Source organism: Pseudoliparis swirei, chromosome 18, assembly GCF_029220125.1.
Source record: "Pseudoliparis swirei isolate HS2019 ecotype Mariana Trench chromosome 18, NWPU_hadal_v1, whole genome shotgun sequence".
Classification (NCBI taxonomy): domain Eukaryota; kingdom Metazoa; phylum Chordata; class Actinopteri; order Perciformes; family Liparidae; genus Pseudoliparis; species Pseudoliparis swirei.
Genome location: NC_079405.1, coordinates 22,366,815 through 22,392,843, shown reverse-complemented (window position 1 = coordinate 22,392,843; position 26,029 = coordinate 22,366,815). Strand labels below are relative to the sequence as shown.

Here is a 26,029-nt window from a genome sequence, read left to right as displayed (position 1 = left end):
TCCTACAACAGAAATACATCTTCTTTGAATCCCTTTTTTAGCCTTTTGTACCGTGAACTTACATATCATGGTGTGCACTCTCAAAAGCTCTTCCATTTCAATGGGACAAAGATCCACTCTCACAAATATGATTTGGATTAGAAAAAGCTCGACTAAAAAAGCAGAGCAACTTGTAGAAAAAGCACTACAATTAATTATGTGAAAAGTTCATGTCTGCGATTGGCTCGTTACTAACTGCTGAACACCAACACACTGCTTAAAGCACGACGCTCAACGGACGACTTGCTTTTTTTGTAAAGCCTTATTCCAGTTATTCCTACCAGCAGGAACACCTCCCGCCAGATGTTTGTTCCACAGAAACATCTGAACAAGACATTTAATTAACCTCATGCACCTGTCTGGGTGTCTTGAACATGACAAAAGGATTCCGCCATCTGCCTCACCGTTGCATATTGGAGGGCGGCTCTTCTCCCGCACTCTTCCGACGATATTTCATTTTCGCTGCTCTAGACTCTCGCTGTGCTGCTAACATCCTGGACATCATTTAGTAAAGATTTTCTTTGACTCGACGTCAACGTCCTAGGGTTGGAGATGCTTCGACATCAGGTGTGGTTAGCTGTGGTGTCGTGATGTCTCGGAAGACCTCTCTCTTGATAGAGTCGAAGCACACTCTGTCAAAACAATCTTAAACGCAAAATGTATCATATAGTGTGTTTTTTCGTAACTGTAATGCAGAAGGAAAACTTGAAGACTTCACATGTTCCTCATTAAAATGGTCTACACATCAATGAGGTCACCTACCCACATAAATCATGACCTTGATCAACTCAGCCAAGTCTTTGCGGAGGAAAGTTGTCACGTGCCCGTCTGCTGGACACTTCTTCACGGTCAAGTAGAGCTGAAGCTCGGCCAAGATGAGTGGATGTTTCAGGGCTGCTTCGGTTGTGTCGAAGGTTGCCGTCCCAGGGTTTCATACTGGTGAAGTGGGCGTATCCATGGTCACAGGGCCGTTTGTTTTTCCACTCCGTGGCGTTGTTAATACACATATTCACCTTTCAATAGGTCTCATGTTAAACTATTACAGAAATGGCCCTTGGGGCATGTTGGTTGCTCAGTTGCAGTCACATCATTTTTTTATTTTTTATCCAGCCGTGGCCTTTTATCACACATTTTCTCTTCTCCTCGTGCCTCTCGTCTCACACTTAATGTCAAATTTAGCAGAAGTGACAAAATAACAATCTTTGGAAGAAATGTGCTGCCTCGACGACATTTTTATGCTGATAATGAAAAATACGGTTTGGGCACACACACTTTGTTTCTGTAAGGACTAGCAGGAGTAGTTGCCACTGTCAGCAAACGGTACTAATGTCCAACTCTTGACACTTCTGCGCAACACAAAAAAGTTACATCAACTTTAGATTTTTGATTAATGTTGCAGTAATCGCCACAAAAAAACCGGTCCTTGGTTTGCTTGACACACTGCATTGACGTTTGTTCAACTTTTGAAAGATGAAAAATGTTGATCAATTTATTTCCGGCCCTCTTGCAACCAGTGTTTTCACACTGCTGGAGTATGCCACTGCCCTGTTGAGACTCCGCCCACTGTTGAGACTTACCTCCATCTGCCTGATGGATCGTGGAGGTTTCCATCGTGGAATATGCCTACTATGAACTATTCATACACTCTGTCATCTTCATTGAATGTATTTTAACTCTAAATCTGTCCTTCTGTACACATTACATCTATTGCACCTGTCCATCCTGGAGAGGGATCCTCCTCTGTTGCTCTCCTGAAAGTGTCTTCCCTTTTTTCCCCCTGAAGGGTTATTTGGGAGTTTTTCCTGATCCGATGTGAGGTTTTGGGACAGGGATGTCTATGTGTACAGATTGTAAAGCACTCCGAGACAAATTAGTAATTTGTGAAATTGGGCTATACAAATAAACTGAATTGAATTGTCGTATATTTCATGTTCGTGACTTGTCGGACGGGCTGATCATTTATCCTCAAGGATTTGCTCGGGCTAAAACCACACGCCAATCACATGATATAAACATGGCTTAACTGCAGGGTAATGTCATTGCCTCATTATAAACATGGTCACCGACAAACCCCATCTTGAATTGACAAAGCAGTAATCTCTCCTGTTTCTTGCGCAGCCCCCTCCGAAGTGATGGCGATCCGGCAGGAGAACACCAGCCAGAACAGCGTGATGCTGCTGTGGCACGAACCCGACTGCCCAAAGGGGACCGGTTGACATCTTCAAATACCTAAACCCTGTAGTTTAATGTTTAAAATGCACATTTTTAATGAATGAGCTCAATTATGTGTGGCAGAAACCAGTAGGGACAATTTATTACGGCCCATAGCTCCAAAAATACACACTATCCCTTCAGAAGCACATGGGTAATTATTATAAATTTAGCTTTTTAAGAAAGTCCTGCCTGGATTTTGTTCTGTAAGCTCCGTTAGCTATGTGTTACGATCTCAGACACTTAGGAAGTAGGACCCAATTGCACGACCCGGGAGACAGAGATAAAGTATTTGTAAGTACTTTATTTTTCGGTTCTGCAGTGAACAAAATGAAAGCGCTCACGTAGTGAGGGATCAAAAACTTTTCAAGAGCCCAACATAACCCGACCTGATCATGGCAAAAGACCAGACGAACTGACAAGGAACACTGGGAGACAGGGAATTTAGGCACATGGTAACAAGACACAGGTGGGACCAATCAGGGGCGGGACTGACACTGATGAGCATAGGAGACAGGTGTGATGACAGGTGAAAACAATCAGGAAGCCTGGAATGAGAGAAAGCGAACATAAATGACATGAACCTCTCTAGCATATCTGTCGGTGCACAACAGTACCCCTCTAGGGCCAACTCCTGATAGCCCAGGCTGATGTAAAGTCAATGAATAAAGAGTCTTGTCTCACGATAAATGGAAAGCAGCTATCCAGCTTCTAACCTCAGGCCGTAACCCTTCAGTCTGCAAGGGTGCTTGCCCTCCCCTGTGCAGGACCTCCAGTAACTACGGACCTTGTCGCGTCACCCCTTCAAGAACTGGGAAGTGGAGGGGCTTGGAGAAGCGAGGAACAAGTATTGCTCTCACACACGGCTTGATTTTACTAGCATTGAAGCGTGGGTGCCTCTCAGGTCACAGGAGTTGCAAGCGGCCTTGAGTTGATGACTCTGGATGCTAGGCGGACCAAATCTAAGACGGATTTGCAGGCGACATGGGTGAGTAAGTCTTTGGTGAAGGCAAACCTTTTGGCCACCGGACTGTGAGAGGGCGACCCTCGGGCGTCCGCAGCAGCTGCCAGGCTGAACTTCGGAAGAAGTTGGCGAGCACCAGCCCAAACTCTGCGATAGCGTCTGATCATGGCATGCCGATCTGGGTTATCCTACCTCGTTGTTAGGGAAAAAGTGGAAGCAAACCATTGACACAATGGATGGAGACCTGCGGCGCCCGTAGGAAGGGTATTGTGGCGCACCGACCTTGGTGGTCACTCAGGTGGTCAGTTCGGAGGCGAGACAACGTAGTCTCTAGTTCTTGGTTCAGGCAAAACATTTATCCATTTGACTGGGGTATCTGATGACCGACGGCGGTGGCACCTGTAATTAAACAAAACTCTTTCCGACGAAATGGTGCAGTTCTTCCGGAAACAATATCGATAGAATCCATGGATCTGAATGTGATCATGTGACACTCTCTGCGGTGACTTTTGAGAGGAAGCTTGGTCAATGGGATAGTGAGCCATCTTTGAAATCGATCCTTTTCATAGAACCGTAGTCTTGCCTCTGGATGAAATCCTGTCACAAATCCATCGAAATGTGTGACCAGGGCGATGGGGAATCGGCAGCTGGCTGAACAAGCCATCTTAACTTGGATGATTACATACATGCACACCGGGTAACCGCTACATACTGACCACATTTTTTCTTCTGGATGTGCAAACGTTGTTGAATCCTGAACATTATTCTTACTACTCCGGATGGCACGAAAGCACAGATAGGTGAGCCAGTGGACAGCAGGTGAAGAGCCTCAGATTAAACAGCGATTGTTGGGACACTGTAGGCGCTGGATTCTGACATTTGCCTCTTGCGTCTGACTCACTTGCCAGAAAGAGCTCCGATCACCCGGTTAAGTGGAAGGATGGTCTTGGGCTCTAAGAGTGGTTCCGGGATCGTAAAAGCAGACAAAGCATCGGGTTTTGATTCTGAGACCGGGGCGAAAAGAGTGAAGTTGAATCTACTAAAGAAAAGTGTCCACCTGGCTGGCGGGGAGTTGAGGCAACTTAGCCTTTCTTATATATTCTAGATTCTTGTGATCTGTCCAGACTAAAAACAGTTTACTCTGCCTCGCCAGTGTCTCCATTCCTCGAAGACGCTTTTACAGCTAACAATTCCTTGTTTCCCGCGTCATAATTCGCTCTGCGTTGTCAACTTCCGCGATGGGTAAGCACATGGATGCATCTTGTTGTCTTCTGCAGAAACGTTGAGACGAGTACTCCTCCAATTCCCTCATTGGGAAGCATCCACCTCGACCATAAATGGCGCTGGGGATCTGGAATGGTGAGTATGGGAGCTGATGTGAATCTATCTCAGAAGTTTGAAAGCAAGATCCGCCTGGGAGGTCCACTTGAAGGGACATAGGAGAAGTCAGAACATGCAGAGGGCAGCAACAGACTGAAATTCCTAATAAACTTCCTATAGAAGTTAGCAAATCCTAGGAACTGCTGAACCTTTTTCCTGGAGTCTGGTGTGAGCCCACTGGGATACTGCTGACTTTCGCAGGATCATTTGGATATGATTGGGTAGGACATGTATCCTAAGAAGACACCTCTTCTGTGTGGAACTGCCTTCTCTGCCTTGACATATAGCCTGATTATCCGTAGTTCTACCAAAACTTGTGGACATAGTTAACATGAGTTGCGTCTGGGAGAAAATCGAGTATATCATCCAGATACTGAAACACTGAAATGACAAAATTCCCGCAAACCTCATTCACAAAAAGCTTGAAAAACAGCGGTGCATTGCACAGTCAAAAGCATTACCAAGTACTCATAGTGACCATTCTGAGTGTGATCCAGTCTTCCTCATCCCCTTACATTTTATTCTAACCAAGTGATATGCATTTCATAAATCAACTTGGTGAATATCTTCAGCAGTTGAAGCAGTTCAAAAGCAGATGACATGATGTGAGATAGCAGTTCTTCACCGTAATGTCATTTAGTGGACTGTAGTCTATGCAAGGTCTCAGAGACCCGTCTTTCTTTCCCACAAAAGAATCCGCTCCGGCTGGAGTCGATGAAGGACGGATAATCCCTGATTTGAGTGAAGAGGAGATGTATTCATCCATTGCTGTTCTCTCAGGTCTCGAAATCGAGTAAAGTCTCCCCTTGGGAATGGGGGCTCCGGTAAGAGATCAATGGGACAGTCAAAATCTCGGTGAGGAGGTAGCGACAAGGCTTTAGACTTGTTAAACGCTTCTTTTAAATCATGGTAACAGGAAGGTACCTTGTGTAGATCAGGATAGTCAGGGTGATCTATAATGATCCTACTAGAGTCTGTTGGTGCATTAACAGGTTGCGAAGTTTACACCTGCCCTTACAATCCTCTCCCCATTCCTTAACTTTCCTGAAGGCCAGTCTATGTGAGGATTGTGGATCTTCAGCCAAGGAAACCCCAAAATAATCGGGTGCTGAGTCGACTCAAAAATATGAAATTGCATGCTCTCGGTATGGTCCTTATTTATAGTAATCCGTATGGGCTCAGTGCAATGGGTAACTGTGAACAACAAGCGGCCGTCTAAGGCACTGGCACTAACAGGATGAGATAGCGGGACAGTTTTATTTTTAGCTGTTTGACTAGGCCCCAGTCTATAAGGCTTTCGTCAGCCCTGAGTCTATTAACACACCCTGGTCAATGGTCTGATTGTTAATACAAATGTCTACCTGAGTAACAGGTCGAGGAGGAAGTCTGCGGAAACTTGCTCACCAGCGCCTCCTTTTGACTGGTGAGCACGATCTTTCCGGGCATGAAGCGAGTTGATGACCCGGCTGGCCGCAGTAGAAACAGCAACCCTCCGTGAGACGGCGCTGCCTCTCCTCCAGAAAGCCTGGTTCTTCCAAGCTGCATGGGTTCACCGGAGTCATTCGGAAGTGTAGTCCTCTGATGGTCCGGTAACATGAGCTGGAAATCCTCCGCTGGCGGCGCGACCCTCCGAGGCGAATTCTGGAAGCTGGGAATAACATCTCGGTTGCGTCGGCGCTCCTCTCTCTTTCGAAGACGGTTATCGATCCGGATGGCCACAGCGATGAGGATTCCAGATCCCGGGTGTCTCCAGTGGAGCCAGCTGGTCCTTTATCGGTTCGAAAGTCCTGTCATGAAGGCGTCACGAAGAGCGGAACATTCCATCCGCTGTCCGCTGCTGCTGTACGAAACTCGATGGCATAATCAACCACCTGCGGTTGAGCTGACGATTTGAAACAGTCTTCTGCTGGCCTCCGTAGCAGGCGATGAGTGGTCAAAATCGCCTCATAGTCTCTATGAAATCGGCCAATGAGTAACATAGTTCGGTGTCTCTAGACCATTCTGCAGTAGCCCAGGCTGCAGCTCTTCCGTTAAATGAGACACAATAAACCCGTTTACCATGCTCAGATAAAAAGCTGCTGGTTGTGTTGAAAATGCAGATCACACTGTACCAGAAAGGCTCTGCAATTCGAAGAGTCTCCGGAAAATCTCTCCGGAAGAGCCAGCCGTATCGGGAGGAAACAGCCTGACCTGGGTCGTCAGCTGGAGTATTGACAGGCAAATTCTCAGCTGTGGATGACGCTCACCGGAGGAGCAGTCTGTTGATGAGTGAAAAATTATTCATTTGGGCAACCAGTTGTTGCATCTGTGTAGATAATTCTTCCTGAACCGGGCCTGGCGTCCTCTCAGCTCTTGTATTTCCGGCTGACTTTGTCCAGTTTTTCCTCGTGATGAAAAATCGTCACGCCCTGTACCGACAGAGCGGCGTGAAGCGTTCTTGGTCGGCTGGGTCCATAATGTGGTCAGTTCGTTCTGTTACGATCTCAGACACTTAGGAAGTAGGACCCAATTGCCGACCGGGAGACAGAGATAAAGTATTTGTAAGTACTTTATTTTTCGGTTCTGCAGTGAACAAAATGAAAGCGCTCACGTAGTGAGGGATCAAAACTTTCAAGAGCACAACATAACCCGACCTGATCATGGCAAAAGACCAGAAAACTGACAAGGAACACTGGGAGACAGGGGAATTTAAGCACATGGTAACAAGACACAGGTGGGACCAATCAGGGGCGGGGCTGACACTGATGAGCATAGGAGACAGGTGTGATGACAGGTGAAAACAATCAGGAAGCCTGGAATGAGAGAAAGCGAACATAAATGACATGAACCTCTCTAGCATATCTGTCGGTGCACAACACTATGTTGGCCCATTAGCGGTTAGCTCAACAGCAAAGACATGGCCAACAGTGCTTGGAATTTGAAGCACAGATGTACACAAGTCTTCATGAGTCTGTCCACCTGAGGCCAGTACAACACTGAAAGTTAGGACTCATTGAGAGAACTTTTTGGTGAACATATCTCTTTCCTAATAGGGGATTTGGCAGAGCACCTGCGGAGCAGACTCTAGGTCTGCAAAGCTAAACCTCCTGCCTGGTTGGAGTCCCAGTGCTGTTTCTCTGACTAATAGTCTCCCTTCATTCTGCTGCTCACTGGACCCAGACTCTGCTCCTCTAGATACTGACTCTGAAAACAAGAGGACTGTACGCGCACCCCGGCTACCACACATGCTGAGTCATCAATCAAGTCCTAAAGTTCATGAAAACCAGATTATTATTCTGGTCTCCGTTCCATGTAGTTCAGTCTTACCTGTGTTGACCCTTTAACCATGTTTATCTCAAGACTCTAGGGATGGCAAAGTCTATGATCCAGAATGAAATATCTCTTGCATTTATTGCTGTGGAATTGTGTACAGCTGTTCAGGGTCCCCGGAGGATGGAACCTACTGATTTTCCATAATCCTCTTTTGTTTGCTCTCTCCCCAATAGCAGGCTAAATCTTTCACTTTTCCCATAAAATGTATCTGCTTGGAAGATAAGCGTAAAAGTTTGACGGAACACTCCTCGAGAATTTACCTGAGCTGTTTTGGCGATCTCTGCCTTCTCATCCAGACACACCGCGTAGTTACAACTCCCACTGCTCTTCATGACAAGACCCACCTGCGTAGCTGGTTGAGGCAGAGACGATAGATTAGGGCAAGGCATTGACCCAGGAGTTCAGAGCATATCTTTTTGCTGATCCGGCATGCTAGCAGCTAACTGTGCTAACTACGGCAACAACGGGAACCGGACGGTGGGCGTCACGGGTTGAAAATTACTCCACTATATCTTTAGTTGGCAGATTTATTTGCTGACATATTGATGCTCTGAATCCCGTGTATATAACTTGCATTAGAAGCTTAATCACTTGCAAGTCGGGGACAACATTAACACTTTCAAAATAGATGAACAACATTCGCTGAATATTCTCTTGGTGCCACGTAGAAAGTTACGGCAATGCATACAAGAGGTAATTAGAGAAGACTTAGCTCTTTGGAGCTGCAGTTGACCACGAACACTCGGCCTGTGTTTGACGCCGTGTGCGTCGGTGCAAACTAAGCTAACGCGGAGCGTGTCTGCGTGTGTGTTTCTAGCTCCTCTGCGCTACAACACTATGACCATCACCTGGATCTGCATGGCCCTGGTGTCCGGCCTGGTCACTTTTCTGGCCATCATCATCTGCAGGAAACGGCAAGGCTACACTTTACCACACTACCCATCGCTGCTGTGTGTGGAACAGTTTCTTATACTACTCTACCGTATCTCTTTGTGTAAAATGTTTGCTTGTGATCAAAAATCCCCCCTGTGTTCACTGTGTGTCTCCCTGCTCCCTCCACATGAAGTACTGGCTGCAAAGTTAAAGTTACAGTGAGGTTGTAATCTGCGTTAAACCTGTGGCTAGGTCTTAGATGCTAAAACACTCCCTTGTCATGTTAATTTGCTTTACCTTCTCTCAACCCTCCCTGTCCTCTCAATGACTTGTTTATCTAATTTCCAAAATTGAAATTTCCACCTTGTAGTGTATATAAATATGTTGATTCATGTCCAGTAACTTGCAAGCCAAATGCTCCCACTTATCCCGTCAACCCCACCCATCCTCCCTTTTTTGATGTTTTCAACTTCCATCTCTGGAATGCTGCATTGCATAATTAATTCCAATGCCCTTAATTAATTTTTACTTATGTTACGTTTTTTAATTTCCATTCTGTTTGAAAGGGGAAGGAATATGTCAGAGGATTTAAATGTGTTATCCAGGCAAAAATCATGACTGCAAAGTCCAAAGTTTTCAGTGAAACTAAGATGGAGGATCCGAAAAGGAAAGCGTCACTGATGCTGTAGTTTAATGTTTAAAATGCACATTTTTAATGAATGAGCTCAATTATGTGTGGCAGAAACCAGTAGGGACAATTTATTACGGCCCATAGCTCCAAAAATACACACTATCCCTTCAGAAGCACATGGGTAATTATTATAAATTTAGCTTTTTAAGAAAGTCCTGCCTGGATTTTGTTCTGTAAGCTCCGTTAGCTATGTTGGCCCATTAGCGGTTAGCTCAACAGCAAAGACATGGCCAACAGTGCTTGGAATTTGAAGCACAGAGACGTTATTACGTCTCCCTCCGACATAGATAACATTTACATTTTCTTCAGAAAAATATAAATAGGATACATTTGTATACATGTAGCAAATTCATGGCAAATACCTGATGTCAATGAAGCTATTTTTTTAATGGCTTGTAGTGTAACTTACTCTTTTGCAACGCAAAGTTAAAAACTGTATTTCTGTAGCTTGCGGCTTCCTCAACACCAACCATATGTGTGAACGAGGCATTTATTCTCCTCAACGCCCTCCTGAGATCTGTCCGCTGTTCCTTCGTGGCATGAATATTTGATGTTAATCATTTTAACTTGTAAACATGGAAGTGTACGCACAGAAACAGTCTGTTATTGTGAAAAGGGAACCCCCATGATGATAATGATTAGAAGGCTCGGTTCCACCTTAATTAAGGGAGAACGTGTTGACCGGTTGCTCCTTATGCATTAATAAGTTTCACTAAGTGATGAATAGCTCTGTTGAAGTTAATAATTATTTATGAACAACTATTGATTTATTCATTATATCCCAAGTTTGATGGTACAAATGTTTCATTACTGTCCTGTATTCATCCCACTATGTTTGTGTGTGTGTGTGTGTCGGTCTGTCTGTGTGTCTGTGTCTGTGTGGTTTGTATAGACACTGTGGCTACAGTAAAGCCTTTCAGGACTCTGATGAGGAGAAGATGCACTACCAGAACGGTCATGGTATGTGTGGCCCAACTCCCTAATTATAACAACTGAGCGCACGTATTGATTAGACTGCATGTAATCAAGTTCATCCTTCAAGCAAAACATTTTCAACACAGGATCACCTGCTTTTTATTTATTTATTTATTCTCTCTCTCTCTCTCCTGCTTCTTTCTGTGAGCCAGCTCTTCTCCTTCATCAAGTCTTCCCTCGCACACACACACCAGCACACTCTCGTTCTCTGATATGTGACCGAATGCTAATGTTGTTTATTTTAGTGTCATTCCCCGAAGCAAGATTCTACATCGACCCGCACACTTACGAGGACCCCTGCCAGGCGGTCCACGAGTTTGCCCGAGAAATTGAAGCTTCCAGGATCAAAATAGAGAAAATCATTGGCTCAGGTAAAAGAATAAAAAACGTGAAACCTGTGTTTGCGCACGCACACACACACACACACACACACAACTCACACACTCACACAGAGTGTGAATCATTGGCCGGGGCTAACTTAAAATCATTGGTCAGTGTAAAGGCTGCCGTGTGCAGCGGAGAGGAGAATGGCAGAGCGGAATCAGAGCGTTGCGTGGGGCTGTCAATCAGAGCTCCTCAGACGGGCAGGGAATACTAACTCTGTGTCGGCTCCACACTGCACTGGGCTGCTGGATGTAACTCCTGCAGACATGAAGAGAAGTGTAGACTAGAAGAAGACAAATAAGCAATCACACTTTATAGGTTCTTCTGAGATAAGAATTAATGAGAAAGGCTGATGGAGGATTAGCCTACGTCTACTTTTGAACATATGGACGTGGATTTCTCTTATCTAACAGCAAATTTACTTAAGGCACATTTACAATTATTTCTTAAATGTCAAATGTAGGGATGGGTATCGTTTTTGTTTCTGGAATACTTTCTTGTGTTTAGGGGAGTTTGGGGAGGTGTGCTATGGACGCATGAGGCTCCCGGGGAAGCGAGACATCCCAGTGGCCCTGAAGACCCTGAAGGCGGGATATACGGAGAAGCAGAAGAGGGACTTCCTGGCAGAGGCATCCATCATGGCCCAGTTCGACCACCCCAACGTCATTCACCTGGAGGGAGTGGTGACCCAGAGTATGCAACAGCTAAAACTATATAGTAGTGTTAGTATCGTGTTTTTTAGGATTATTGACTATGATGTGATAGTTATGACTGTGTCGGTAACTGAGGACCGGGGGAATGAGACCGGGTTGGTTGAACATAGGAAGGAGTCTTAAAGGTTCCCATTTGTTCCCTCAGGCAAACCGGCGATGATCATCACCGAGTACATGGAGAACGGCTCTATGGATTCCTTCCTCAGGGTCGGTATTGAAGCAGTAAAGGTTCCGTTTTGCTTTTCATTTTGTCTCCAGTCTAAAGTTCTCTGTTATTGAGTAAGTGGCAATCATTTCCTTCACTGTTCAGCTATGAAAGCTATAACTGTTCAGCGTCTAGTGAAAACAATGTATCACGACTTCTACGCTACCTTTATAAAGCTCTAATTCAAGCTTAGCGGATTTGTTTCTAATGGAATTCCAAAATGTTTTATAAGTGTTGGTGAATTTTGTTCTCAACACGCCAGGGAGAATGAATTCGGCAATAGATGGTTTTCACTGGAGAGCAACGACACTTCACTTCACATCACTTGCTATTTATCAGATAATCATTGTTGCCAGGCGCCATTAGTTTAGGACAGCAAATGTGAAAGTTTTCTCATCAACGAGATACGAGTTCATTTAACATTGTGTTAAATCGACAATGTCAAACAGCTCTAGAATATGCTCATATGAAGATACCGTGGATTAAAACTTAAAAAGCAAATCCCTGTCATGTGTTCTCCTCTTATCTGTACTCCCCTCTCTATCTTGATTAAAATCTCTTCTATCATCACGCTCCTCATCTGTTCTGCTGCTCTACCGGTATGTTTTTTGTGTGATCTGACATTAAAACTCTGTCTCCCTACCTCCTCCCTCCCAATCTTTCTCTTTTTCCCTTCACTCTACCCGCAGAGGCACGATGGCCAGTTCACCATCATCCAGCTGGTCGGTTTGCTGCGCGGTATCGCGGCCGGCATGACCTACCTGTCTGACCTGGGCTACATCCACAGGGACCTGGCTGCCCGCAACATCTTGGTCAATAGCAACCTGGTGTGTAAGGTGTCTGACTTCGGCCTGTCGCGGGTGTTGGAGGACGACCCCGACGCTGCATACACCACCAGTGTGAGTTTTCACATTGAGGCAAGCATTGATGCAGCGCAAACACACACTCACACAGCTCTGTAAAGGAATCGGCAACCACAGTTTAAAATATGCATAAACTATTCCACTTAGGTCGTTTTAACGTTAAATGTCAACATTACAGTTAAAGTATTATGCAAATGTAAATAATAAGTGAGTTCCAGGCAGCAAGGAAGACTATTACAGATTCTTCACGGGTGCTTCAGCGATTTAGTAATGCACTTTCTTTGGGGGACTCCCAAGAGACATTGAAAAGGGTTTTAAAAAATGTAAAGCAGCAGAGGCTGATATATCCAGACGGGTGAAATCTCCAAAAAACTTGAATCCTACATATCTCTTAATACAACCTACAGCAACCAATAGAAAACCCATCTGACTTTTTTCTCTCCAGATAAAATATATAATAAGTGGACGTGGTGGCCTGCTTTATGGTCTACTTGACTCTAAATGGACCATCATTTACTAAATAATCATCATACTAAGAAGATTTGAAACTAGAGACTGAGACCATAAACTCATAGTCACAATGTTTACTGAGTCATTTTTTCATGGACTTTCATACAACCACTTTTTTTGTAACCACAGCAGTCACCCCTGCTGGTCACAGGAGAGAATGCAAGTTTAAGGCACCTCCGCATTAGCCTCGCTTTTTAGAATCGAGGCTAGCCGCCTGATTAAGATACCTAAACTTAGGTTATTTCTGCCACACCCGTCTGGTATTGTGCAGTCTGTTCTCCAATTGAAAGGGACACAAACTGGAACTTCTCTGCCCGTGGAAACACTTCTATTATAGTGGGCTCTGGTCACCCAAAGTAATAAAAAAAGCATTTAACCCTAATGATTTCATCCGTTTTTTAATAACATGACATGTCAGTCCTCCCTATGTTAGCCACAACATAATTACTTTATTAACATTGATGACAAAGGGTACATAAACTGTATTTAAAAAAGAAATCTAAACGGTAACTTTTCAGCACAGTTCAGTTTCAGCTGAGGTGAGAAAAAAATTATAAATAAATAAATAAGAAAATGAATCACTAGATTTCTTTTTTTTCTGACTTACTGCTCAGGGCTTCCGTACATCTCAGGTATTTACCAAAGTTCCTTCAGAGCCACAGAAGAAATCAACCAACTAGTGCTCAGTGCTGCCTTTTATGTATAAATTGAGTTCCAACTGCACTTTAGCAGTTTTAACTGTATCTTATTTATCATTCTTAAAAAATATATATATTCAAGAGGGCAGTACCACTCAAATCTGGCCAAGAAAGAAGCATCAAGACGAGAGTTAAAGTTGGAGACAAAAGGAACACAAACACAATCAAAGTCCAATGAAACTGAGAGAAAAGTAAAACCATCTCTGTAAGTGCTCCAGCAGAGAGCAGTCCAATAACAACCCTCCAGCCCGGTGAGCACAAGGTGTATTAAGTCTTAACTGTGAAATAAAATAAAGCCAAGCTCCTTCCAGTGTCTGACGCTATCAGCTCTCAGCAGATGGAAATCAGCATTTGACACATTTGTCTGTTACAGTCTGTTGAAGCACGGCAATCAGATTACAGGACGCGAGGTGATTACATGCGGCATCACTCAGAGACATGCTGCTGTGGGGGGAAAGGGTTGTTAATGATGATATTACAGACGCTATAGTGTTATCTGGAAAATTAATGGCTGATGATGGCTGTTGATAAACACGCTTCTCGTTACCGTCCGGAAGTGAATGAAAAGCCGCCTATTGTATGTAACCTGGCAGCAAAGTCACTTTGAAGACGCTGCGAGTGCCGAGAGCCCGAGTGAAGGCTCCGGGACTCCAGTCGCGTTGCGGGTTTCTGTGGTTTAGCAGGACGTCAGGTGTGTGTCTTTGTGTAATGGGCTGCGTTTTGAGAGCAACCGTCGGATGTTTAAAATAACCCACCTGGGAGCGCTTTGTTTGTTTCAGAAGCGACGCGTCCATCCGTCAACCTAATTAAGTGTCACTTTTATATCAAGAGTATAGTGTAAGTAGTTCACATACTTGCTAACATTTGCAGATTCTATTCTCGTCTCGGCCCCGCAACACGTGCCCTGTTTATCATTTCACCACCTCTTTTAACTTCAGCTTCAGATTTCAGCTCGAACTTCCGAATTTTCATTTGATGCTACCTTTTACTCCAATGTCACCTCATTTCAGAGGATCATTTAGTCCAGTCGTTGACTGCTGTAGGTACTTTGTAGCTAAAAAAAAAAGGAGCTAAAATGAGCCGTTTTCACTAACTGTAACATATAAATGCCGTTTACAGATTAAGGCAGTAGTAATAAAGCGATAATGTCTACTTATGTAACTTTACTTGTGAATGGTCATGTTAAGACTGTGGTAGTACCACTTTAACTTAACCCGTGTGTCAATAGGGTTATGCTTGGCTTTTTCTGTGAACAATCATTTTGGCGGTGTGCATGTGGCATACATTTTGAAAAGGGTTTTCCTTTTTCTAATTAAAAAAATTAAGCCCAAGCTCCTATAATAGGTCTATAATAAACCGTGTAGTCAGGACAACAATGTCCCCATTGAAACCTATTAAAAGCACAATGAAAGAAAGAAAAAAAGAAATGTACACTTTTAATTATGCCTGTGGGGAAATTCTTCTCTGCATTTGACCCATCCTTAGTTATTAAGGAACAGTGGGCTGCAGTGAAGCGCCCGGGGAGCAACTAGGGTTCAGTGTCTTGCTCAAGGACACTTCGACAAACCGGGTACATTGTGGTAACAGGACGACCTCAAAAGAAACAAAAAATTATGTTTGATCCCACGTTCATGACAGCACAATATTGAGCGTTCAATTATATTAGGCTTTCCAATCTAGAGCTCTGCCTTATAATATTACTATTTCCGAGCATATTTAGCCATTTTCTCATTTTTGCCCCGTCATAAATGCATACTACTGGTTGGGTTTCCACTATTGGAAGCATATTTGCTGTATTTAGGAACACTAGCAGTGTTTGATGCAAGACATTAACATTATTGTTGTTTCTAATCACAGGAATATCATGCCAATAACTTCACTGTGTAAAAAAAAAATCCTTCCAACATTAAATGTACACAAAATAATTACATTTGTGTGGTAACAGTGGTATAGTACAATACAAACATGTTAAGGGTTAAAAATCTGAAAATATTTGGTATTGATGATAATGCTGCTTACATTTTAATACTTTTTTTGCAGTTTTAGAAAGTCTTCCTTTTAGCAATTTTTTTTAAAGGGACAACAGTCTATTAAACCAAAAATAATGAGCTTATGAAGTGATAGTTTTCCGTGGGTTCATATTACACAGTCATTTGATCCACTGTTAATATGAACATATACATTAGTCTGACCTTCAAGTTAGGATCCACTGTATTGACTTGATTCAACAGAGACTATTGTATACACACATATCCCATTTCTGTAATGTGTTTTTGACCACCCCCCAGCTGTATTTGAACAGATGTGTTGTCTACACTCCCTGGTAAATGTTGAGGCTGAAGAATTGTATTGTTCACCATCCATGTTGATTTAAAGGCCAGCATTGATCCATATGTTACTTACTGTCAACAAATCTCAGTGCAAGACCAAAATCAACAACACAAGCTCCAAGTCCCCTTGTAGACATTAGACCTACATTTTTAATTTCTTTTAAAGGCTCAGTTATTTTTATTGACCGCTAGGATCTGTAGTTTTTAGTAACTTCCCTCAAAACTGAAAAATAACTTAAAATGGCCAGGTACTATTTTCATATGTGGATGAATACACATGGCACATAAACTAGTGCAACATTGTTGTTCATTTAATTATTTTTATTTATAGTTTTTGGACAATAATGGAGGAATCAGTTAATAACATTAACATTTTTTTATATATATATTTTTTTCTTTATTCTAAAATATCAATCCCTTTGATCTAAATACTACATTCTTTGATGGCTTTGGTATTTTTATGGGATATATTGACAATGGGAAGAAATAATATCAAACACAGCCAAACTAACCCCTTTATTCTGCCATCATGAGGTGGATACATGAACTAAAGAAGGCCTGAAACACCAATGGTCAATCGTCGTTATTCTCCCAGCAGGGCGGGAAAATTCCAATCCGCTGGACAGCCCCCGAGGCCATCACCTACAGGAAGTTCTCCTCATCCAGTGATGTGTGGAGCTACGGCGTGGTCATGTGGGAGGTGATGTCCTACGGAGAGCGACCGTACTGGAACCTCACCAACAGAGACGTGAGCGCTGTTTGTTCACTAGCCCGCTCACCGTATCGCCGCGGCAGCCACTGTAGCCTCGTGCATATGTTTCTTTCTTTTTCTGCAGGTGATCAAATCCGTGGAGGAGGGCTACAGGCTGCCCGCTCCCTTGGGCTGCCCCGGTCCCATGCACACGCTCATGCTGGACTGCTGGCAGAAGGACCGCAGCGAGAGGCCGCGCTTCTGCCAGATAGTCACCGTTCTCGACAAGCTAATCCGCAACCCGGAGAACCTGAAGTCCATGAACATGCTCTGCAGGTGGGCGGGCCGCTGAATAGATCCATGTTTTTTTCCCCCATCATGTCACATGCCGAGGAGTATTTTTGATTCAATTTGGCCGGACGGTTTCTCACCCACATTTATTAAAATATTGATTTGCGTGCTGAGCGGATTAAGCCGCAAAAGTCAAAGCGGGACGCCAACTGCGTGCAGCTGAGAAGATGATCCGCCGGACGATGTCTGGTGGACGGGGCTGTTAGGCTGCTAAGTAGCCGTCCTGGTGTGGGAGCCGGGGCAAATTCAATCTCGTTCCGCTGTGTTCGAACGCGAGCGCGGTGGGATGAATTTGCAGCCCAAAAGTTCTCCGGGCAGATTCTTCCCAATAAGCTCGTTCCTGTTAGACTCAGTGCCTCATAGCCTGGCTGTGATATTGATATTGACATCGACCGGCGGCAAATCGGGGAGCACATTTGAGAGGACACCCAGGGCCAAAGACAAACCTGCATAAATTGCTCAGTTCGGGCCCCAGGGTCCACACGGAGCCAGTGGTGCGCGGCGCTGTGCGTCGGCTTCAGGAAAAGGAAGCGCCGGGGCAATGTTCAGGATTCCTCTCTGAATAAATCTACCCGAAGCAGCCATCCTGCAACCGCAGCCACCATCTCTTCTCTATCATTTTAACCGCTATTGATTTTCTGCCTCAGCTACGAGCGCATTTCGAAAGCACCCCCTCTCCTTTTCCCTCGCGGTCGCTCTGCCTCTTGCTCACTTTTTGCTTATTTTTCTCATTTTCCCACTCCCTCTAACTAATCTGTTTGTCTTCCCATTAATCTTCCTCTTCCATCTATATCCATCCGTCTCTCTCTCTCTATCCCTCTCTGTGTTCCGCAGTTTAAACAGTCCTCCGCTGATGGACAGAGCTATCTCCGACTTCAGCAGCTGTAACTCAGTAAACGACTGGCTGGACACCATAAAGATGAGCCGCTACAAGGACCACTTTAAGGCAGGCGGTTACCAAACACTGGGACACGTCATAAGCATGAACCAAGGGTGAGTGCTGAGAGTAACGGAGGGCGATTAGGCACAACCTCCGTGGTTCCGTCTCACGAGCGTCTTCCATTGAGCTCCAGTCACAAGCAAGATAAACCCTCAGGTTAATTTGTAAACTTGTTTCTATTTCAATCAGCCTTAGATCTTGTAACAGTTTAGTTCCACGCCTTCCTTTTTGTCGTAGTTGTTTTCATCCTGTCACTAACTGTCATGTCATTCCAGATCCTGCTTCCCATCTCGTCAATCCAACTCCCCTCACCTGCCTCTGATCACTCCCTCGTTAGTCCCTCATTCCCTTCACCTGGTCCTCACGCCCTTCTCACCTGCAGCCCATCCCCTCATTAGTCCCTCACTATTTAGCTCCCTCACTTCCACTTCTCCTCTGCCAGATTGTCTTGTATTTTTCTGACCAAACCCACGAGCGTTCCAGAGTTTGATTATTCTGTCTGTTCCGATCTTGACGACGCTTTCATTAAAGAATCTTTATTTGAATTATCTGTCTCCTGAGTCGTGCATTTGGGTCCACCCTAATCCCGTCGTGACAGATCTGTCTTTCACAACTATCCTCATCCCTCCTTTAATGTTCAAGTGAAATGAGTCTTATCAAACTAAATGATAATGTGTGCTGGCCACAAACAAGTGAAAAACTGTTTAGAAAAATAAAGGAGAAAAAGGTGAAATGTCTCTCAGTGCATCCTACTTTTATTTATCTGTGTCAAGTTACTGTCAGAACAGTTCCTGTTTCATAGTATTCAGATTAGGTGACGGCCAACGACGCTCACGCAGTGTTCTGAGGCACCTGAGGATTTACATCCCCTGGCATAGCGAGTGCACTCAAAGAGGCGGAGACATCAGGCACTTTCTGGTGGCCTAGAGATGAGGATTTTAAAACATTTTACCGTAAATACTCGGTGCAGTCTGAACTGGGGGGGATGGAATATTCAGTTCGTTGCAATCTGCAAACTCACCACTAGCTTCCAGTAAATCCTTCACACTGCTCCTTCAAGTTGATGTTGCTCGAGCAGCTGCATCGCAACATTAACATAATATCATATCATTCTTTTTTCTTCTTCTTGTTCTCTGTTCAATTCACTTGGCCGCCACGGATCACTACAACTCAGATTTGTGTGTTTGTGTGTGTCGTGCAGGGATATCCAGCGGCTCGGCGTGACACTGATGGGCCACCAGAAGAAGATCATGACCAACGTCCAGCTGATGAGGGGGCAGGTCCTCAACAAGAGTGTGCCGTCCGTGCACGTATAACTCACAACGGCAAGGTTTCTCTCTGCTTCAAATCTAGAAACCCAGGCTGCTACAAGGTCTAGAAGGACTCCGTGGAATTCAAGATGATCCGATGAACGGGAGAGGAAGATGTGCGGGAACTTTATAAGACTTTTTCTCCCGAAGAGAGTGAAGAACAAAATGTGAAAGGTTTTAACTGTGGAGCGAGTCAAACACATGACTTCTTTGGGACAAGTCCGACCTTTCATTTTTTTCTTTTTTTCTTTTTCCCTATCCAAACCCATTTTCTGAGTTTAAACGTCTCGCTTACAAATGGAAAGACTGCCTTAATCACCACAAATTATTTGAAATTGTATCGCCACCGGAGAGAGCATAATTTATCAGTCCGGAATTTATCAGAGAAATATGATTTATTGAACCAGATGATAGTACATGGAGTGATGTAGAGGGTGGGTTGGGTGGGTTGGGGGGGTTCAAATATCCTGATGACACACTCACCGCCTCTCCTGCAGTTCATGCATGAGGCGCTTTGAGGCCCAGAATGAGGCTCGAGGAGCGGAAAAGTGGAGAAGTGAGATAGCGCTCACCGAAGTTGCCAGATCGTCTCCATCTTCGGAGAAGACCTATTTCACCCCAGGATATTAATACCAACAAGAGGCACATTTCTCCGCCGTCTAACCTGGATGAATGACCCCCAGAAGGAGCCCCAGAGCACCTCTGGCCAGTATGAAGCTGCGCGGCGCACAACTCGCTGTACTCGGATGATGTGTGTGATTCAGTTACAGTGCACTTTATTCTACAATCCCTCTGTGTTGTGGAGGCTTTGCAGTTGTCACAAAACTCCTCTCAGTCCACGATGTACAAATTGGAAATAGTACATAAATATAATAATAATGACTACTAAACTATAAATCCCAAGAAAAAGATATATATATATATATATAACAGTGTAGTAAGTTGCTCGTTCATGAGATTTATTTCCCAACTTTCTTCACTGACAAGAGAAAATATATTTAAATTAAAATAACTTCAATTTCATGATAATGCTACTTCTGATGCATTTTCAGTATATTTGGGGATTTGTTTTTGATACCTCTCAATTCAAAATGAAACCAAATAGAAAATATATTTTACATTAGATTTCAATTGAAAGCAAATGTTTTTCTTTTTTTTATAGTGCATTTTAAAAGTTTTTTCTCGACTTTGGAAATAATAGTTTCAGAAATTAATCTTTACACAGGTCCTCTATATGGGATTCAGAGCATTAATATAACAGCAAACCAGAGCAGAGGATTAAGTCGCTCTCCTTCTGTGTGCGAGCATTGCAATCCAAACTTTTCTTTGCTTTGTTTACATAACCGGCCCACGTGCCTTTGAAGTGCATGGGATTCTCTGTTGTGCCACGCTGACTATCCAATGGTCGTCTTGCTGCACTGCGCTCCACTGGTTTTGCCGCGGAAGCGTATCGTCCACCCTTTGTTTCCCCATCACGCTAACGGCGCTAGCTCTGTCAGCACTGTAGCCGCTGTTGGATTTGTTAGCTGCTAGCCGCCCGCTAAGCCGTGGCGTGAGATATGCTCTGAATTCTGAATTTAGAACCTATAACCAAAGGTTCACTTACTATCACTTAGCATACTGGCCTCCATTTTTTCACAAAAAACATGGAGGCCAGTACACACATATTTCCGTGTGCTGGTGAAGATCGGGAGATGTGGCTGAAGTCAGAAGCAGCTCGTGGGTGGACCCTCAGTTAAGATAAGTTTGTCAAAATCTTTCAATCCTATTGTTGATCTAGTTCAAATATATTTGAAACTACTAAAAATATATATATATATCTATTTCAAATGTTCTAAAGTCTATTTCAAATGAATCTATAATATATTACATGATATAATGTACTTCTCAAGGTGTCAGTCTACATGCTTTATTTGCTCACCGTCTTCGTGCAGCTTAACGGCATTTTTTAAATGAATTTGGAAGATCCCGTATATATTGAAAATGTACTTGAAATGTTGATAGTAAATGTTAACATCAATTCCATTTAATGTTATTGTTTTCAGCCAATGTAGCTGGTATTAAACATGGACGTATAAAGAGACAGGCTACAGCGTTGGAGTCAGGACCCCGTTCATCCCTAAGAAAGTTGCAGTTGAACAAATTAAGTTCATACTAAATATATATTATTAAATGAAATCCGGGTATTAAATGACCTGGATCTTCCGCATCCATGGAGCCCATAATGCTAAGCTCACTACTTTTGACCCTACCTCGCTCACATGCATGACAACATATCAGGATAGGAACAATAAACCAAACAAAAAATTGTGTCCATATGTATGATACGAGGTTGTGCCCTGTGCCTTTGCCCCGCGTTTCGGCAATACTACGTTTAATGATGTCCATGGTGTGCTCCCAGTGCCATTAGCTACTAGCCAACAGCCGGTTGTTTGGAAGAGAGATGTTAATACATCCACAGAAGAGGCTTTATGGCTTGCAACCCATGGATGTATTATAAGATAATAAAAGTGACAAACTACAGCAAATATATTTGATATGTCCTATGAGCAGTCGGGCGCAGTTCATTATGTCAAAGGAAAGAACAGTGGATCAGAACAGTTAACACATTTTAGGACCTAATGATTTAAATAAGGGCTAATAGTGTTTGGACTGGAAAGTTAAAATGTACAGACCTCCATTGCCAATGTAATTATATCTGGAAAATATGACAGACACGGAAGTATCTCTTCTTGTATCTCTTTATACATCCGTGGTATTAATGCTAACTGGAAACTAGATGGTAACTCAAGCTAACTACTTCATTATCTAGTGTGTAAGCTAGGTGTACAACAGGGAGAAAAGCTAATTAGCTTAGCATGTTTTTTTATGTTACTTAGGCGCTGCTGAAATATAAAATCAGTCAGATGTGTTTTGAGGAAGAGTTATCAGTAAAAGAAGGCTCGGCAAAATATCCGTTAGCGGAATTTGGTTTCAGTGCTAAACCTGCTAACTCGGCCACTAAGCACTGGCTTGGTCGGTACAATTCGACAGTAATTCATGAATTTGTATCAAACTGTATTCTAAAGTGGCTCATGGTTGCCAAACTTGCAAAAGTGTGTGCAACATTTTTATATGTCCTTCAAATGTCCCTTAAATACTAATTATGAATAATTCCTTAAATATTAACCCAACATAGGTATAATGTACATCTTTTTGGCTTTCGACCAAAATTAGACACGCATTAAGGCGTTGTTGTTGTTGTTTGAACTTATCCGGAAAAATATTTTGCTGGGTAGGTGTGCTACACCTGGAAGCCCTCTTGTTCTCTTGGCATTTAAAATTAATTAAATGGGACATAAATTTGTCAACGTCAGCACGAATACCATTCAGTGCAATCATTCTTTACCCCAGAGTACACATTTTTCTTTGTATGAATGCGGTGGATATAGTACACAAAAGCTACACAGACTGTAAAATAAAGTGTTACTTCTGAATAAATGTGATCACGCTGTTATGCTTCAGTGTTGATGAAAAGGTTAGGAAGAACATGCAAGTAGAATGTTTGTATCTAAACCTCTCTAAAGTACATAATCAGCCCTGATTTATACCCCCCCCCCCCCTCTCTCTCTCCGTGCCATCAAGAGAATGTATTTTTCTTGTGCACCTCCGTAGGATTTCCTCTAGATGATTGATGTCAGTTTTTATGAGAGAAGAACATCATGATGTTTCTTGGTCATGTATTATAAGGGGCATTTCACGACTGGTTTCAAAAGATTTACTTTTTTCTTTCGGGTGCTTTTGGAGACGCTGGACTTGAACCGAAATCCAATATTTTATAAAGTTAGGATATGTTTTTGCTAGATGAATTGATTTATAAAGTATACAGCAAGTTCAGTCACTGGGAGAAGAAATCAACTACTGGATTTATTCACATGTCATTATTTATTCATGCTCATTTGTTTTTTCCAAAAAATGCAACTCTTGAGAGGTTTTCTTGCAGTTGATGAATCATCCTTGTTGCTAATGATAAACCATAAATGTGCAAACTGTCCATAAATACACAATAAAGGAACGTTTGTCTTTGTGTGACTGCAACTGTGATTTCACGACTATTTCTGACACAACAGAGAGCTGATTTCAGCTCCGCTTGCTTTTATTTATATGTGCACACTCTAAACCTCATGAGAGCTGTGGTTGTTGACAGAAAACAAAAATGATATTAGTTTTATGTTAAAAATCTGCACTGTCATATTTTGACATCAACAATGGTTTAAATTATTGTAATGTGAAAGGTGTCGCTCACCCTGAGAGACCCACTGAGAATTAACATCCAGCTCAAGTTCCCCACAGCAGCACGCAGACATTTACTGTTTCACCTCGCTCATTGTTTTTCTGTTCTGCAATACACGCTATAATTATCACTGCAGGCAGCTGATTACCACAAGCTGGTACAGAAAGTCTTCGGTATGTTCTGACCGAAGACTGTATATAACAAGTAAACGCAGTCGTCGGGACGCCGCCAATTAGTTTGTGGACTGCCGTTATGGAACCTCTTGTTGAGTGCTTTCGCGTCGCAATCTTGAATTCTTCTTTCTTCTCTTTAATTGTTTCGTCGCAAATGCATGAAAATGTGTGCCAGGCAGGCGAATAAACATTTCAACTTGAGCGGAAGATTTTAGCCCATCAACGTCAAGTGAGATTTAGAAACGCAAGACAAATTTTTGTCTCTATGAGCTCGGTACTTTCTAAAAACGGAACAAAGGAGAGGGACTACAAGACTATCGGGTAAGTTAGTGGTTACTGAATGGTGCGGAATACGACGCAAAAAACTAGCGCAACAGGCGCTCGCCGACGGCCCCAAACCGTGTCAGGGCCTTAGAAACTGCAACCATGCCCAGAAGTTGGCTGTGAATAAAAAACGTCCGTATGAGAGTCTCAAATTAACTGCATCGGCCTCCCTTTGCGTGGGATTTTTCTCACGGATCCATCTTGACAAACACAAGCATGCGTCTGACAGATAGATCCGGGCGCCATTTAAGCAATCACCTCGCGTGGCCCGAAGAGCACTTGTGATAAATATTTTCCGGGTGCTCAGAGGGCACATCAGCTCCAGAAAATTCATCCGGGAGCTCATCTCTGACAAACGGCGAACCGTCGTTAACCGGGTCGGTCACATACAAGAAGCATATTTATATTCACCCTGAGGTGTTTGATCAGGAGTTAATGTGAACTTTGCAACGCTCGGGTTGAAAACAATTGACTTTGACTTCCTTAATGCTCATTGCTGAGGTTGAGTAAATTGCTTCTTTTTTTCTTCTTCTGTGGGAATGAGTCCTGACCCAGCTCTGAAACATCATTTGGAGCTCAGCCTGAATAGGGAATGGGCCTGATGAATGTGGGAGTGAGTAATTGTCCTTTCCTTCACCTTAGGAGGGCTGTTGAGAGATAATCCTCTCCTTGGTGAAACAAGACCAAACACAACATCATTAATCTCATTATGAAGGCCGCGTTGCTTTGTTGCCACCGAGTCCCACGCCCAATTATCAGCCGGCGGCCCCGTCCCCACGGTGACGACCCGCCCATCACTAACGACCATCTTCGCTGTCCCCCGATTGACTTCTCTGAGAGCGGTGGCGTGTCACCCAACACACAACACCCCTCCCTTCCCCGGATGTTCCGTGGACGGAGACACAAAGGCCGTCACGACAAGAGCGGCTTCGGCGTTTTTCTTATCGCCCAGCAGCAGGTCCGCGTCACGAGGGAGCGGCCAGACAATGCAGATGGATTTAAAACGCTCCGCCATTTATTGTCAAGTTCGCTTCAGTCGTGAAAGTAGCAACAATAAAAAATCATTAACAAGCTTTCATATCTGTGTAAATCTTTGCACGGCCATAATGGAGACTTTGTGAACAACCTTGGAAAGAGTGCATGTGCAGAGCTCGCAGGGTTGTACTTCCACCAGCATATTTCATCCGGTAAACAATCGGTGGGAGCTGAGCCTTGACTGCTCACTCTGCCTGCAACTGTTGGTGGTTTTAGTTATGTTATGCTGTTCCACCAAAAACACTTTGTAGAATTAGAAAAAGGCCTACAAATTAATCAGTGTAATTTGATTAAAATAAGGCATTTTTTCGGGTAAATCAATATTTCTTTTTTTGTCGTGAAGACAGAACACGAATACTAGGTGGCAAAAAAAAGGTGCAATTAAAGGGATCAATCAGCCAAGAGAACAGGTCGCGTTGCGCCAACGAGGAGACTCCGTAGTCCGAACCACGACAGCAAACTCTATGAGTCTTTTCAACCTTGACAAAACCAGCGCTGAACAGATCCACGCTTTCTGTACTCACCTTTCAAAATACAAGCCCTTGAGGTATAATATTTGCAGGCGAGTATTTTTGCATTTTTCTGCAATATCAAACTTTTGAATAAGCCTAAAGCCAACTCGCACTTTCAACAACAACAAGCAGTAACATGGAAGCTGTACACTTCAGAGAGATAGAGGCCTTCTGTCGATGAGAAAAACCAGAACCCTCCAGGAGAAAGTGTTTCTTAGTCGTGTATTACCAGGTTTCTCATCGGGTTTTTGTAGGAACAATGACAGGAAACA

At 43.5% G+C, this 26,029-nt stretch overlaps 1 protein-coding gene across 1 annotated transcript in view; it reads left to right on the top strand.

Annotated features, from left to right (window-relative positions):
• The window catches only part of epha8 (eph receptor A8), a 97,944-nt gene extending 78,143 nt beyond the window's left edge, over positions 1-19,801 (top strand). Inside the window, exons 9-19 of the mRNA XM_056436813.1 lie at positions 2,158-2,250; positions 8,724-8,856; positions 10,363-10,430; positions 10,691-10,816; positions 11,337-11,522; positions 11,688-11,749; positions 12,437-12,646; positions 16,747-16,896; positions 16,985-17,175; positions 18,025-18,183; positions 19,332-19,801. Of these exons, the coding sequence (XP_056292788.1) occupies positions 2,158-2,250; positions 8,724-8,856; positions 10,363-10,430; positions 10,691-10,816; positions 11,337-11,522; positions 11,688-11,749; positions 12,437-12,646; positions 16,747-16,896; positions 16,985-17,175; positions 18,025-18,183; positions 19,332-19,446 (1,493 nt within the window). The 3' untranslated portion in view covers positions 19,447-19,801. The remainder of the gene's footprint in view (positions 1-2,157; positions 2,251-8,723; positions 8,857-10,362; positions 10,431-10,690; positions 10,817-11,336; positions 11,523-11,687; positions 11,750-12,436; positions 12,647-16,746; positions 16,897-16,984; positions 17,176-18,024; positions 18,184-19,331) is intronic.
• Positions 19,802-26,029: the final 6,228 nt, after the last annotated feature.